At 33.2% G+C, this 15,877-nt stretch overlaps 1 protein-coding gene across 11 annotated transcripts in view; it reads left to right on the top strand.

Moving 5' to 3' along the window:
• STAG1 (stromal antigen 1) overlaps positions 1-15,877 on the top strand; it is a 393,923-nt gene that overhangs the window by 340,393 nt on the left and 37,653 nt on the right. For all 11 annotated transcript variants that reach the window (XM_025449001.3, XM_035704782.2, XM_049099673.1 and 8 more), the window contains 2 exons: positions 13,458-13,550; positions 15,505-15,679. In XM_025449001.3, the coding sequence (XP_025304786.1) occupies positions 13,458-13,550; positions 15,505-15,679 (268 nt within the window). The remainder of the gene's footprint in view (positions 1-13,457; positions 13,551-15,504; positions 15,680-15,877) is intronic.

The raw sequence follows: 15,877 nt of genomic DNA, 5'->3' as shown, positions 1-15,877 counted from the left end.
AAATAGCCTGTCTTAAAATTTGTCATTGAATAAAAGGGAGAAAGTAGGTCTTTCATTGAAAGTTTATAACCATGAATGAGCTTTCATGTAGATTTCCATCCTAAATTCATACTACTTTAGTGGTCCATTAAAAAATTTAAAAAGTTAAGATTTTGATTTAAAATATTCTGTCTTGGTGATTATCTCCAGGCACCTAACACAATCAAGTGTAAATCCTTTCTAAAGGAACTTGCCTCAAAGAGGCAGATAAAATTTTAAGAAAAATTAGCTCCTGGTTAAGATTACACAACTCAGAAGAAAAGAAACCATGAACAGAACCATGAAGAGAATCAGACCAAAAAAATGCTATTTATACGTTGAAATTATCTGATACAAATATAAAATAAATATATTACAGTTTTGCGAGAGAGGCTTTAACATATGTTTGTAAAGAGCAAACACTTGATAAAGAACCAAGTCAAAATACCACAATGTTTACATATCCTCATCTTAACAAAACAGAAGATATTCAACCAGTAAAGAAGGTTAATGATACATTATAGAACCAACAGCATGATATACAGCATTCCTTTTTTCCTAATTAATAACTTGAAGATTTCTCTGCCTTTAGAAAGAAATTGGGGTTTTTTATTTATTCTCAATTAGAGCAAGAATAATTGGTTAGCATCGTGTTTTTTATATTTTATTGACAGTTTTAGTCTTGAAAAGCAGAAATCAAAATTAACCTTTTATTAGTAACAAAAGTCACTTTAAAGTGTATAATGCTTTCATGTTTTTGAAATGTTCCTTAATATGACAAAGGAGATTGAATATAGTTAAAATAAGTTAAAATTTGATAGCAAGAATTTATATGTTGCAAACAGAGTTACTTTTGTTTTGATGTTTTCATCTAGTTGATTTTGGTATTCCATTTTTTAACCTGTTACAGTAAAATTATTTTGAAATTCCTTAGCTTTCTGTTTAATTTTGGTCTGACTCATTCTTCTAATAAAAGATATCTTCATTTTTTTATCATTTGTCATAATACAGATTTCGTAATTGTCATTGTCACGGTGGCAGTGCAGCTTTTGTGGTCATCACTGATTTTCTTTATGCCAGAAAATGCTGCAGCATCTTTTAGGTGCATTATTATTCAGTTGATTTCTGTTTATAGTTTTGCGTGTATACATACTGTATGTGAAATTCTCCTTACTAAAATGTTTCTCAGATTATTTCTTCTCATTTTGAAGTTGTTGGTAATTTTTTTAACCCAAGTATATTCAATAATCATTGAGTGTTGGTTATATCTATCATTTAAAAGTTATTCTCTAAGTGATAATCTTGAAAAGAATGAATTTTCAAGACACAAGCAAACTTTAAAAATTAATCTCTCATTGCTAAGATTTATCCTTTTAAAACAATTATTATAAAAAATTTCTAAAAATTTAAAAAGCAATTATTGTAATGACTCGTATGTAATAATCACTAGATCAGTAATTGCCAGTTTTCTAATCCCATGTAATGTAGGATATTGTTGAAAATTGAAGATCCGCATAAATAAGCTTTGTATGTGTTTAATCTCTATTATTAATATCCCATCTGATAAGATATCAACTCCCTAACTATAGTTTCAACCACGTCATTAGCTTGTTGTACAAATAACCTTGAGGCAAGCCACTTGATAGAACAGATAATGTATGTCAAAGCATTTTATCTATTGTGAAATGCTTTCCAGATATTAGTAACAACTAAAATAATCACTTATCATTGTCAGATTACTTATTTGTAAAATTAAAAATTGTACTTGGCCAGTCAACTCTAGCTCTAAAATTCTTCAGTTTTCTAAGGTTAATAACTGCTTTACCTGTAGATGTCTGGGTAGGTATACAAGAATCTTAATAGTGGTTAACTCTGGGAAAGAGAAATTCTTTGGGGTCAAGCATAAGAAGGAGAGAAACTTATTTTTGCTTTATAGCTTTTGTTACTGTCTGAGGGATTGTTTTTGTTGATGACTATATCTAACAGTGATAATTTTATCACAAAAACTTTCAAAAGCTGCTAGTACAAAAACATCCTGATTATCTCATCCTAATCTTAGATTTTGATTTATCACATATAACTCAGAGTTGTTGAGCTTGGATAAATACTAGAAAAATGCCTAGTGTGTTCTGTATCTTATTTGCTGTAGCAGTATTATTCTGTTGTTTATAAGTGTGATATTAAAGCTATAAGGAAATTTGCAAGTGATCTGATGAGACCTGCTTGTTTTAGGTAAGACCTAGAAAGGGACATTGTTATTATTTTTACCTTGCTGATATTTTACATTTTGTAAGTCACTTGAATTAAGTGCTTTAACTTAATTAAATATTCCTAATAATTCTATAAAATGGATGTTATGATAATCCCACTGTACAAATAAGGAACTTGATACTTAGAAACATTGGGACTTGATTAAGATCTGAACTTAGAGCACAAGTCTTTTGAATCTCAATCTAGAAGTTTTTCTGTTGGCACTTTTTAAATTCTTCATTCCTCTTAAAACAACTAGTTCTAAAAGGTTTTGTTTTTTATAAATAAATTTTCTAAGGGCACATTGGTTGACTCCTTTCTGAACACAAGCTAACAATGTTAATCAGTTGGGTACCAAAAAGTTAGGTAAGTTATGTCATATAGCCAGGTTTTTTTCATCATTCAGTATCCCCAGTAGGATATATTTAATGAGAAGTTGCTGTGATTTTAAATGCCTCAGTTTGTAATGCCAGTGGATTACAGTTGAAGTATACAAAAGACTTTGGTAATGCAATCTATCCTTTTTCTTTTTGTTCCCTGAAACTTAAATTTGATACTGTAGCCCCTTGGGGTCTATGTATTTAAAATGTGTAATGTTGATCACTCAGAGACAACTTGAAAGTGTTCTTATTTGAATTATTTTCAGTTTTTGTTGTTGAGCAATTATTATGTTAATGTGAAATGAACCATTTTGCTGGCGAGCTGAACTAGCCGGCTAACCAGTTTTTCTCTACTCACTTTTATAGAAATTCCTTTAAATCTCTGAGGAAGTCATGTTTTTGATTAATCAATTATGCTTATTAGTTTGGGATGTAAAATATAAAGTAGAATGGTTTTCATAAATTCAGGCTCTCTTACTTGACTATTTGTTCATTGTAAAAAATACATAAATAAAATTTCTGAATCTTACCACTTATGGATAACCACTGTTAATATTTTGGTGTATTTTCTTTCAGTACTTCTCACATATTTCAGCCTTATTGAGATCATAATGTATTTACAGTTTACAAAGTTTTGTGTCTCCTCTTCAATCAGCATTTCCTTTAGCTACTAAGAAGTGTTTGTAGATAATATTTTAATGTATGGATGATAGTCCATAATTTATTTTACCACTCTTACCTCTTGGATTTTTAGGTTGTTTAAGCATGTTAATAAAATTGATGATGCCATGATGGGCATTCTGATGCAAAAGTTCTGTGTTTTATACTGTTTCATCTTGTATTATATTCTTAGAAATGGAACTGTTGGGTCAGAGATGGTACATACTTTTAGTCTTGATATATATTGCCACATTGCTTTTTAGAGAATACTTTCTAAAATTTATTTTTTTCTCTATTGTTTATGACAATAAATATATCATTCAGAAAATTATGAATGGTAGTTATATTTGAAGTTTAAATTCAAGTTATAATTTAACACAACAGTGAACACTTTCATAAAATAAAGTATATGAGAAGACTATATATCAAGAACAGGATTAGATCTTTATTTGAATTGGAAGTGCATTGGGTTTTACCAATGGGTATTTCCTCTGTTCCCCTAATTTCCAGAGTTGAAGCTCTTTGGCAGTCACACAGGTCATGCTCAGTATACTTTGCTCCGGTGCCCCCTAGTGCTGGTCCTGTAGAAGCAGCCTTCAGTTTCTCTTCTCTAACAGAAAACATCCTTCTTCCTTCAGCTCCTTCTGGACATATACAAAGACATGTAAAGAGCCAGGTAAATAAGAGTTAGGGCTAATATAATGCCCCTGTTGCCTTTTTTGGCCTGGGGATGTAGAATTTATCCTCAATATTTTTTTTTTCCTCCTAGGAGGAGCTGTCCTACTCTCTATAATCTTAAATTTGTAGCTCTCAGCCTTACCCTGCATGTTCCTATTATAGATAGCAGTAGGGAGGGCCTGGGGAAAACATCCCTGCCTTCTGGGCCCTGGCCCTATTCCTTGTCTTTTAAATAAAAGAAAGTCAACATCCCTCAGGTAGCTGCAAGTGAATTTATTATTGAAGTATTTAGCTGCAAAATTTATTCCTCCATTACCCTCTTGACTGAAGGGTCTCCTCCACAAACTCCAACTTGTTTACCTCCAAACAGACTGAAGAAGGGAAGGGTTAGGATGAAGATGGGACTGGTGGTGGCCAACCCAGTGAGGAGACATGTTTAACCTTGCTATTCTTCATGAAATATACATTTTTTACAAGTGTATTAGAAATAGGCTCAAATATGTAAAAATCTACAGGCTGCTTTCTACACCTTTCTTTTCTCTTCCCTTCCCAGTCCTTTAGAATAAATAAGAAAGAAAGATAGCTCACCTGGGACCTACCCCAAATTTCCTGTAAGAACAAAATACAGATAGCACCTCTCTATTTGCAGAATTAACTACTTTGTGGGGGGAGGGGAATGCGGCCAATAGTGAAAAGTAATAGCTTTTCCTCTAGGAACAAATTTTTAGTAGTGTGTAACCATTTTACTTCATTCTTTTTTTCTTGAATGTTTCCCCCCTACCTTTTATTTTATGAGAATTCTATCCTTAGTAACTATCTAGTTTATTTAAAGCCTTTCCTTTTGATTGTTCCATGACTTCAGAGTCATTCAAGAGTCCTATCTCAAGTGTTGATTGGCTGGTCTAGGAGAGTTTAAGGAGAAAGATCCAGATCTTGATTAATAGCCATTTCTTATTCAGCTCTCAGAATGTTCTTTTAAAAAAAAAAAATCTGAAATACTGAAGTAGGTTCATACCAAAATCTGAACTTCTCCAGAATTTTATCTAACTCTAACATTCTAAAAGCCTCTGAAAACCAGAAGTAAATATGTTCAATTATAAAAGAACCTACAAGTTATGAGTCTAGCATTCCATTAATAATTATATGCTGTTTGCAACCCTATTCCTGGGGCCCCATTCTTAAAAATTGCTGTCTGTTAAGGAAAGACAGTATAAGGCTTCCTCAGTTTTATTAGCCTATTCAGTAAGGTGCTGTTTTTACTTATACAGGGACAGTGGTCTTTAAAGTACCTATTTTATAGGTGCAGATTTTATAAATACTGAAACTCCTTAACATATTTAATACCTTATGATATAAGAAATAAGCCAGGACTGAGAAGATCTATCCAAGTACCAATTATTATAATGTGAAAGTATGTTTAAACTGAGCTTTTCAGAGTTCTAAAGCAATATTTAGAATATTTAAACAAAACAGAACACTTCCCACTTTCTAGTACAGAGATTGGGATTTGCCTCACCAGAATTAATGATAAAAGTGTACTTTCCTGTCTGTCCATTTATTTGAATAGAAAGGAAATGGGTGTTTCATATTCTACTTAATACCTCTGATAGGGATCCCTGGGTGGCGCAGCGGTTTGGCGCCTGCCTTTGGCCCAGGGCGCAATCCTGGAGACCCGGGATCGAATCCCACATCGGGCTCCGGGTGCATGGAGCCTGCTTCTCCGTCTGCCTATGTCTCTGCCTCTCTCTCTTTCTCTCTCTGTGACTATCATAAATAAATAAAAATTAAAAAAATAAAAAATAAATACCTCTGATAACATAATGCATACCTTCCTACAGTAGGTTTTTTTGTTTTAAAATGTATTTTTTTTCCAGCAGCCATTCTAAAGTTGCCAGGTATTTGTTAAAGGACTTCTTGTTACAGACCCAATTTATATATATAAGAAACTCCTAGCTTATAAGTAGGGTTTATTTCCAGCATTTTTGTGTTAGATCATGATCTTTGGAGTTAAATCTAAGTTCAAATTTTGGTGCCATTTCTTACCACCTGTGGCAAAGAAGCAAGTTACTTCCCTCTTTGAACTTCAGTTTCCTATTGTGTATGTGATATTCACTGTGGGATAGGGTTTTGGGGAAGATTGAATTGAAGGAAATGTTTTAGCAAGCAACAACTGTTGTTTTGATGGCATTAAATTGCAGTCCTAGCCTATGCCTTCCTAATCTCCCCTTTCAAAATCAAGAATTGATACTAAACGAACTGTTCTCTAAGGCTATGGGAGTATGTAAACATGCTTAGTAGCTAGTGTAGGTTTGAGAAAGAACATGGTAGATTTTTGTTCTTCACCTGTATCTTTGGAAATTCAAGTCTCTCACTTTGGTCCTAGCAGCCACTATTTTTCCCCTGCTCCTTTCACTCCTTAAGCTTCTTTCATCTTTGTACACTACAGGAAATAAGTCAGATATTTTGGAACTACAATAGGCAGCTGAAGGAATCCTGGATCATAAGTAGATTAGTTTGAGGCAAAGTCAGAAGATGGGGATTCAAATTACCAAGAACAGCAACACTGAAAACTAGGTATTACAACTAGGGTTTAAATATTCAATAGTTACTTTAATGTATACTGACAAAAGTGGCACACCCTCTCCCCCACCCTAAAGAGAAGCTAGTAGCAGCTATTCATTGAAGAAAGCAATTTTTAAAATATTATATAGGGTTTACTTCTCCACGGTGGTGATGGTTTTTACATCTTTTGCTTACTGATGTGTCCCAAGTGAATGAATTTAGTTCCATTTGTTTTTATCATATTTAATGTTGATAATGACTTAATTGGGCTGAAAAATAATATAATGAGCCTCATTATGTGTTAGTAATGGCACTAAGTACAAGTAAACATAACACAGTTTATGTTCCAAAGAGCTTTATAGCCCAGTATAGACTGGGCACACTACAGCCCATGGACCCATACCCTGACCTTTGTTTTTATAATAAAGTTTTAATGGAACACAGCCATGCTTGTTCATTCATGTACTGTCTTGGGCTGCTTTTCTTACAGTAGCAAAATAGTTGGGACAGAGACTATACGACCCATGAAACCTAAAATACTACAGTCTGACTGACGCTTTACACAAAAAGTTTGCCAATCCCTGACCTCACAAAGTAACCCCTTGCTCTTGTTTACGAGACTTTGTCAATAATCCTGTTTTTCTATTCTAGGTAAGTAGTTTTGAGCCCCTTCTTTATCATGAAAATTGATCACTAAATTCTTCACAGGCTTTATTTTCATATTCTAACATCTTTGACCTGTTCTTGGTCCTCATTTTACAACTTCTCTGTTCTTTTGCTGCCCATTCTAAAATATGTATTTGTTATATATTGATAGTGTTGAACTGGTTTTGTGTATGTACTACTAGTTCTTCGGTGGCTTCAGTTTTCTGGCTGTAATTATCTTAATGGTATTTCATATCTATAGATAAGTAGACAACTAAATTAGGTTTTTCTCTAGACACACAAAATTGTGATACATAAAAAAAATGTACAAACATGAAGGAAGCTAAAGAAGTCAGTACAGAAGAAAAATAGTGACCAAACTGAGAAACTTGACTTCCTTCATTATTATTCCAAAATAAAGACGGAGGACAAAATCTGCTATACTGTAGGACAAAATCTGCTATACTGTATCCCAGACCTACACTAGATACATGTTTGTGTGTGTATAGGACCTAAACTCTGACCTTTCTTCACTGATCGTAGTCATATTGAGATACTTGGTTCTTAAGGAACAGTCTACATTTAAGATCTATTTTTCTAGGATGTTAGAGCCTTTGTGCCTTTGAGAAAACTCCTTTCTTATATGAGTTATATGATAAATTCACTGTCTTCATTATGCCAGCCTTATTCAGGGTTTTTCATTGTTGAGATTTTGCCAGCCAGAGTGTAAAACATCTTAATTACTTGAAATTCTTGGTTTCAAAAAATCTACCAGGAAGAAAAACAAAAACAAAAAACTTGGGCCCAGCTAGTGAGACAACTTCCAAAATGGATAAAAAAGAATGTAGTCCCAAGATATTAAAACTTAAATCTCAGGATAATCTTATCACCTAAACCATTCAAATTCTTTCCACAGCTACTTGGGAAAAGTGTCCTGATGCCAAGCTACTTTTTGAAAATAAAAGAAAACACTGGTTCCATTTAGGAAAAAGCATTTGAAAACAAGTACTATATAGTTAGTTCATATTATAGCTTATACTGTACTGAGATTACTCTTTTTTTCACTCTCTGCCTTTAGTTCTCACCTCTATAATTTAGGTACTCTGGCTACAAAGGTGATTTTATAAGTAAAGTAAGTGTTCAAAGTTGTAGAGGTACTCCCTAAACATTCTAGTTTCTTAAAATTACAGTCTGGATAACTAGCATATCTTGCTCTTGGGTTGTTGTTTTTCAGTGTCCTCTGAGTTGACCATCTTTTTTGTTTATATATAAATATATATGAGTATTTTGAGTTTCAATTTTCTTATATCCATAATGTCTTTTTCCTCAACATATTAATTTACCCACTTATTAGAAAAAAGTCATTATAGTACAATGGTTAAGAGCACAGAATGGAGGCAAACTGCTTTGGTCTTTGGGACTGCATTTAACATCTCTGTGCCTCTTTGTATGTAAAATGGGAGAGTGATGATAATATCAATATCCATCACAGTTTGGAGGATTAGTTGAGTTAATTCACAAAAAGCTTAGAGTAGTGCCTGGTACATACATAGTGTGTGTCAGTAAATGTTAACTTTATTATTATTGAATTCTAGCCCATAAAAAAATACTACATATAAAAATATTCCTGTTTATTCAGTGTAAGTTAAGCATGTTTAGTTTTTCTCATAATGACTTTACAGCTATTACAGCAGGAGAAAAGGTATTTCATTCCAGAATATATGGAATGTAACAAGTTTCCTCAAACTTTAAAACAGCGGTGCACCTGGGTGTCTCAACCACGGTGGCTCAATGGTTGAGCATCTGCCTTTGGCTCAGGGTGTGATCCTTGGGTCCTGAGATTGAGTCCCACATCAGGCTTCCCTGCAGGGAGCCTACTTCTCCCTCTGCCTGTATCTCTGCCTCTCTCTGTGTGTCTCTCATGAATAAATTAAATCTTTCCAAAAAAAAAAAAAAGTTTTTAACAGCCAACAGTTTATTTTAAAAGGAGTTCAAGTAAATGTGCTAATTTTTGTGGTTTAAGCTCTCATTATTGGCCCTATTAAGCATCTTCTTATATTTTTTCTTACTTTTTCTTACCCTTTTGAATATCATATATTCTTGCTTTTCAAAGGACATTATGAATAAATAAAATCTATCCAAAAAAAATTTTTAACAGCCAACAGTTTATTTTAAAAGGAGTTCAAGTAAATGTGCTAAGTTTTGTGGTTTAAGCTCTCATTATTGGCCCTATTAAGCATCTTCTTATATTTTTTTCTTACTTTTTCTTACCCTTTTGAATATCATATATTCTTGCTTTTCAAAGGACATTAAGAATAAAGCCAACTCTGAAACTTACCTTAATGCTGGAATTTTAAAATCGTAGACTCTGAACCTCTTAAAATTTTGGTTTAACATCCTGAAAATTTCTAAAGATTTTTACTACCATGTATCCCAGTAGTGGCTGTTAACTTGAGCACAATCACAGTCTTGGGAATCATAATTCCAACTATTTAAATCAAATGAAATATAGTAAGATGCCTGCATAATGAAGTGGGAAATTGTACAGTGAATAAAAAGCACTATATTCTGAAATCCACAAGAACCTAAATTCTACTCTCAGCTGCTTAAAGGGATTTACCATATAAAGATTAGTTAAAATATACAGTTTCTCTTTCCATTTACCTAAACCTATTGTTACTTGTATTTCTTTTAATGGAATCTGACTACAATTAACTTTCTTGAGCACTCAAATAATATTTAGGTTGCATCCAAATCTAGTCCAAACTTTACAGCTAAAGGCCTTTAGCTTCTAATTTTTGGTTCCTTCTCATTCATTTCTTCTTTAAATACTTCTGATTAGTTTTGGTAGGTTGCTTACTTATTTGCAATGTTAAGTATACAACTTTTCAAATGAATTTGCAAGTTGTCATTTTGTGTAAGACATATCTGCTTTATGATTGACCTTTAAAGGAATACTTGCCTCCAACTCCAAAGATAGCTCCCTAGACAGCTTCTTTGCATACTAACCAAGAAATTTAAGGAAATAAGCATTACTACCTCCTAGCATCATTTTTTAGAACTCTGTTCATAGTTTGGTAAAACAAACACATTACACATTTAACCCTAGGATTGTAGTATCATCTATATTATGTATACTTAACATTTCATTCAGTAAATATTTATTAAACACCTACCATGTGCCAAGCACTATTCTAGGTACTAGCAAGGGAACAGTGAACATTCATCCTTTGAATACTAGGAGTTTTAACCAGTTAGCACCTATCTGTTCTCATTGGAATGCCTAGGAGTCAATTCAACAGAATCACAGAATGCCATAGAACCTCATCATTCAGATTCAGTTATAGTTTTTTTGACTCTATAATCCTGAGACGTAAGTTTTCTAAGGTCACGTAACTAGTCAGTAGCCTGGCTTGCTTTTTGTTTTTCTTTCAGTTATTCAGCAAACATTCTCAATTTGTTTTTTCTATTGAAAAGATAAAAAAAAATCCTCCATCAATCTCAAAAGACCCTTCTAGCAGCCATCTTTTTTTTTTTTTTTTGGGGGGGGGTCTTGACCAACTTTTTTATAAGAGTTTGACTTCTTTTTCTTTCAACCCACTGCAATCTGACTTCAGCCCTTTTAATTCCACTGAAAGTGTTCTCCTCAAGGTCACTCACAACCTTATCATTGCTGATATGAGATACTTTCTAATCCTTAGCTTGTCTTTTCTTTGTGGCATTTAAATTACTACATCCATTTTTTAATTTTTTTCTTAACATTTTTTAGTGTTTTCTTTGCAGAAGATGCCATATTCTTCTGGTTTTTATTCCTACTCAGACCATTTCTTACATTTCTTCACATGCTCTTCTTTCTCAGCCATGTTATATATTTTTGTTTCCCAAGATACTTTTGTCCACCTTCTCTACATAATCTCTTTGAGTAATCTGGTGTACTTCCATCGCTTCTGTTGCCATCTAAATGCCGAGGACTCTCAGATATTAATTCTTGCTTAATAAATTCTTTCCCATGGGCTTTGAACTCCTGTAATGAACTTCCTACTACACATCTCCAGTAGGATATTTTTCAGGAATATCAGATCATCATCTCCAAATTGAACTGTTAGGTCAATGTTTTTTTGTGTGTTAACTATTTCGGTGATTTACCCATCATCCACCTAATAGGTAACTACCTAGAACTTTAGGATTAATCAATGTCCCCCATTCTGATTAGTGCATAAGTTCTATGCTGCTGTTTTAATTTCTCCTCAAACTGTTTCACGTCAAAAAAAAAAAAAAAGTGTTTCACATCTTTACTGCCAACATTTTATTTTCAGGCCTTTATTCTAAATTATTCCTATGGCTTTTGTTAATATGTAAGGAAACATAGAATAGTGATTAAAGAGCATGGATTTTAGACAGAAGAGTCAGATAACCCCATATTTGGATCCTTACTCTGTTACTTAGAATCTATGGGTGTTCTGAAGTTAAGTTGCCTCATCTGAATAGTAGCACTTCATACAGTGATTATGAGATTTAAATTTATGGCCCATGGAACACAGTACCTGGTACATAATAAGCATTCAGCAGAAGATTGTATTTACCATTAAGTAGCCTCCCTGTTCCACATCATTCTCCATTCTGCTTAGAATATGATTCTTTAAAACAAAATTCTAGCACTCTCCTGATAAAGAATTCTTTTATAGTAGTTCTTTATTGCCATTAGGATAATACCCAGATGACTTAACAAGGGTTTTTAAATGATCTTCTATTTAAATGGAAATGGATCCTGTTTTCCTCTTCAGCTTTCTCTTTTGCTCTCTCCTCCCTATTTGTGCCCTAGTTGCAATAAATTAACAGCCTCTCAAAAGTGTGTTCAGGCTTCTGAACATTTTGTGCCGTCAGATACCTTTCACTATAGCTAGATAAGTTTTAGTTGTTCAAAACTCAGCTTACATGTTACCATCTTTGGGAACCCTTCTGTGACTACTTTTAACTCTGGATTAGGCTTTCCAACATAGTACTCCTTATATCCTATTGCAGCTGCCTGTTCTCTTGTCTGTTTCCCCTAATGTATAATGAATCTTTGAAATTAGAGAAGGTCAAAGAATGTTGAGTTTTGGTTGTTGGATGTTCATCTGCAGGAACAATAAAGGTTTTAAAGACAGTGTTCTTTTTACTGTTCTGCAAAAAAATGAGCTTATTCTTCCAAATACTACACTCATTTTAGCAAGAGGAAATAAATGTGTGTAATTTTTTAAGTATCTTTATTTGGGATGTGAAGATCCCAAAAGGGAGTGAGTTCTGCCATCTGTTTAAAAAAAAAAAAAAAGTAGCTTCAAGAACTTTAGTTTAATAGAGTACTCTTTAAAAGTGATTTCTATATCATCCGCCTTTGCTAATTTAATAACTCTTCATTACTATTTTAAATATCTATGTCATTCTGAATTATCTTCATGTGTCTTCCTCATTAGTACAAATATGAGCTCTGACATCAGACAGTCTGGTTTCAAACCCTTGCTAATAATGACTACTTCTAATCAATACAAATACTAAATTATGTAACAGTAAGCCCTTCAAACCAGTGCCCAACACATTTAGGTGCTTGATAAATTTAAATTTCCTTTTATACTTTTCAAATGTTTCACATTGAATGTTATATGGCCATCTAATTAAATTCTGTTCACTCATTCAATTTTAAATTAGAGCCCATCCTATTATGAAGGTCCCTCCATCTCAGCTCTCTTTGCTACAGTAAATACCAAAAATTTTGAATACTTAATTACTCTCTGATTGGTCTAATACCCTGATAGGATGTTAACTCTTTGAAGGCATGGACGGTCTTAAAATTATTTTTCTCCCATTGGTATTTTGCAGAGTGCTAAGAATATGGGAGAAATTCAATATATATTTGTTGCTTAATTGATTTTTTTCAGTGTGCTGCTGTGCTCCCTCACCATACTACCAACTAACATGTATTTAGGAAGATTAATAATTTTAGTATCAACCCAAGTAAACCATACTTATAAAGGAAAATATGTTGGGAGAAACTATACTGAGCGTTCCTAAGCTAAATAGAATTGAGTGTTTGGGATTATCAGTTTTGCTGCCCCTTCCATTAGGATAACTAGGAAATAACTATATAATTTGGTTCCCAACAACAAAGTTGGTTTTATGAATTTCCTTAACAATAAACCAATTGGCTACTTTCCATTTATTATTTCTTCTGGATCATTTTTCTAGGAGATTGTAATTCATGTTTACAAATTTGAATGTGTCTTACAGGAGGATTTGTTGGTATTGAGGAAAACAGTGAAATCCTTTTTGGCTGTTTGCCAACAGTGCCTATCTAATGTTAATACTCCAGTGAAGGAACAGGTAAGAAATTATCAGTTAAGAGCTCTCAATAAAAAACAAATATACTGAATAATAAGATGTAATTTTTAATGGCAGTTTAGTGTACGAATCTGTCCCTAACATTTATGGAATCTGGAAAAGAGTATAGATGAATGAATATTTAATTTAACAAAGCAAGCTAACTAACTTGTTACAGGTCTTTTTACCTAGACAAGTATACTGTACTAATGATGTAGTTCCATAATTCCTAAGATTCCTAAGAATTCTGTCCTAAAACAGGGAGGTTTGGGGAGCTGGAAGAACTTCTCACACACACATGTAAACACTTCAGCCCACATGTCCAAACTCTGTCATTATCTCCTCAAACATCTGCCCTGGGGCCAACAAGTACACACACAGGTGATACAGTATGCGTAGGGAAGAGACTTGTGCAGGCTTTGGTAGCAGAATCAGGTCTCTTAGCGCAAGGAATCCCTGAGTCCCTGCACCTGAAAAGTAGGGGTATAAGTAGGTTTATCCCATCAATTCAATAGACTCTTCATTCCTTGGGTAGGGCAGCACAGCCCAAGGCAATACCATTTCCATGAAGTGATTTTGTGAGCTGTTTAATTATACTAGTCTGTTGGAAGTACTTTTATATAAAGTACTATTATATAAAACAAGATACTTTTTTTCATTTTTTTTATAATAATACTGGGATAGAAAATGGCTAGTTGGTCTAGTTAAAGAATACTGTAGTACTTACCCTTTGCTATCCCTTCTTACAAGTAGGTTATCACAGGTCTCTATTAAAGTTATCAGGATATAACTTTAAATGAGAACAGATATGGTCTTCCCTAAATCTTACTCTCTAAACCTTCTGAACCCCATCAGAGCTATCTGAAAGTACCTAGCTCAGGACATTTAAACCAAAAATTCAGTGTTTCTACATCATCACTGGTGATACTTCAAACTGTGGCCTCCATAAAATATATATACACTTTCTCCTGGATTCTCTTTATGCTCCCCTTTTCAAATGGCTCTTTCTAAGTATCTTTATGTAATTCATGATTGTGTAATCAGAGCATGAACTGCCATGATTCTCACTGGAGATGGATAGCCTAGTATACAACCATCTCCAAATACATACCAAAATTATGTTTTCCCATGGATATCAATATTTAGAAGGGGGTAAGTGAATGATTTTGAGTTATCAGAGTCCACAGTTATCCCACAACAAAATCATTTATAGTAAACTGATGACATAGGCTTATTTCATGCTATTCATTAAATAGGGCAAATTTGACAACATTAACTATAATACTTTTCTTTAGGGAAATTTTTTTTTTTTTTTTTTTTTTTAGGGAAATGTTTTGAAAGTTCCCTTCTGTGATTAAATTTGTTGGCAAGCTTTCAGATCCTGGTTTCTATATGAATGGTCTTAAATTCAGTTTTAAATGTTAGAGGGGTTTTGTTTTGTTTGTTTTGCATTCGATTTTTTTAAGGAAGAATCCTAAGAAAAAAGAAGAAGAAGAAGAATCCTAAGTAGTAGCTTTAAGGTTTAGAGTACTGCATTGTAATTTGTTTGGATAATATAGTTTGTCTTAAGTTTTATACTTATTATTTAATTAAGCAATATATGATTGATTTCTAACCTCTGTCATAATTTATTATATTAATTTCATATTTCCAGAGTTGGCTTTAAGTCATTTATTTTTTAAGTTGAAATCAGAATCTCTTGACTATTTTGAATTAATACAGCCAAGTAAAAGAAATAGACTATATTTAGGGAGAAAAAGTCTTAAATAGGACTAGTAGTATTTAATGAGAAAAAGTAATTTCATTAAGTTTGGAAATTAAATAGTTGAAATTTAAGTATTCTATTTGTGCTATGGTATTGTTATTGAGGTGCACTTAATTTAGTATGTTTTCATTAACATTGATCTGACTTGTAGTTGTATTTATATATTACTGATGAATTCCCTTTGCATTGCAGGCATTCATGTTACTCTGTGATCTTCTGATGATATTTAGCCACCAATTAATGACAGGTGGCAGAGAAGGTCTTCAGCCTTTGGTGTTTAATCCAGATACTGGACTCCAGTCTGAACTCCTCAGTTTTGTAATGGATCATGTTTTCATTGACCAAGATGAGGAGAACCAGAGCATGGGTATTTGTAGCTCTTATCTTGTCAATGTTGACCTTTTTTTTACCAACCCCAAAAGATATCAGGAAATAATTTAAATTCAGCTCTAAAAAAGTAGAATTTCTCTCTTTTAAAAGGGTACCTGGGTTGCTCAGTCTATTAAGTGACTCTTAAGTTTGGCTCAGGTCAAGATCTCAGGATCGTGAGATCAGGCAAGCCTCG

The sequence above is a fragment of the Canis lupus genome, chromosome 23, assembly GCF_003254725.2.
Source record: "Canis lupus dingo isolate Sandy chromosome 23, ASM325472v2, whole genome shotgun sequence".
Classification (NCBI taxonomy): domain Eukaryota; kingdom Metazoa; phylum Chordata; class Mammalia; order Carnivora; family Canidae; genus Canis; species Canis lupus.
The sequence above is the reverse complement of the archived record's forward strand: the minus strand, read 5'-3'. Positions and strand labels throughout refer to the sequence as shown.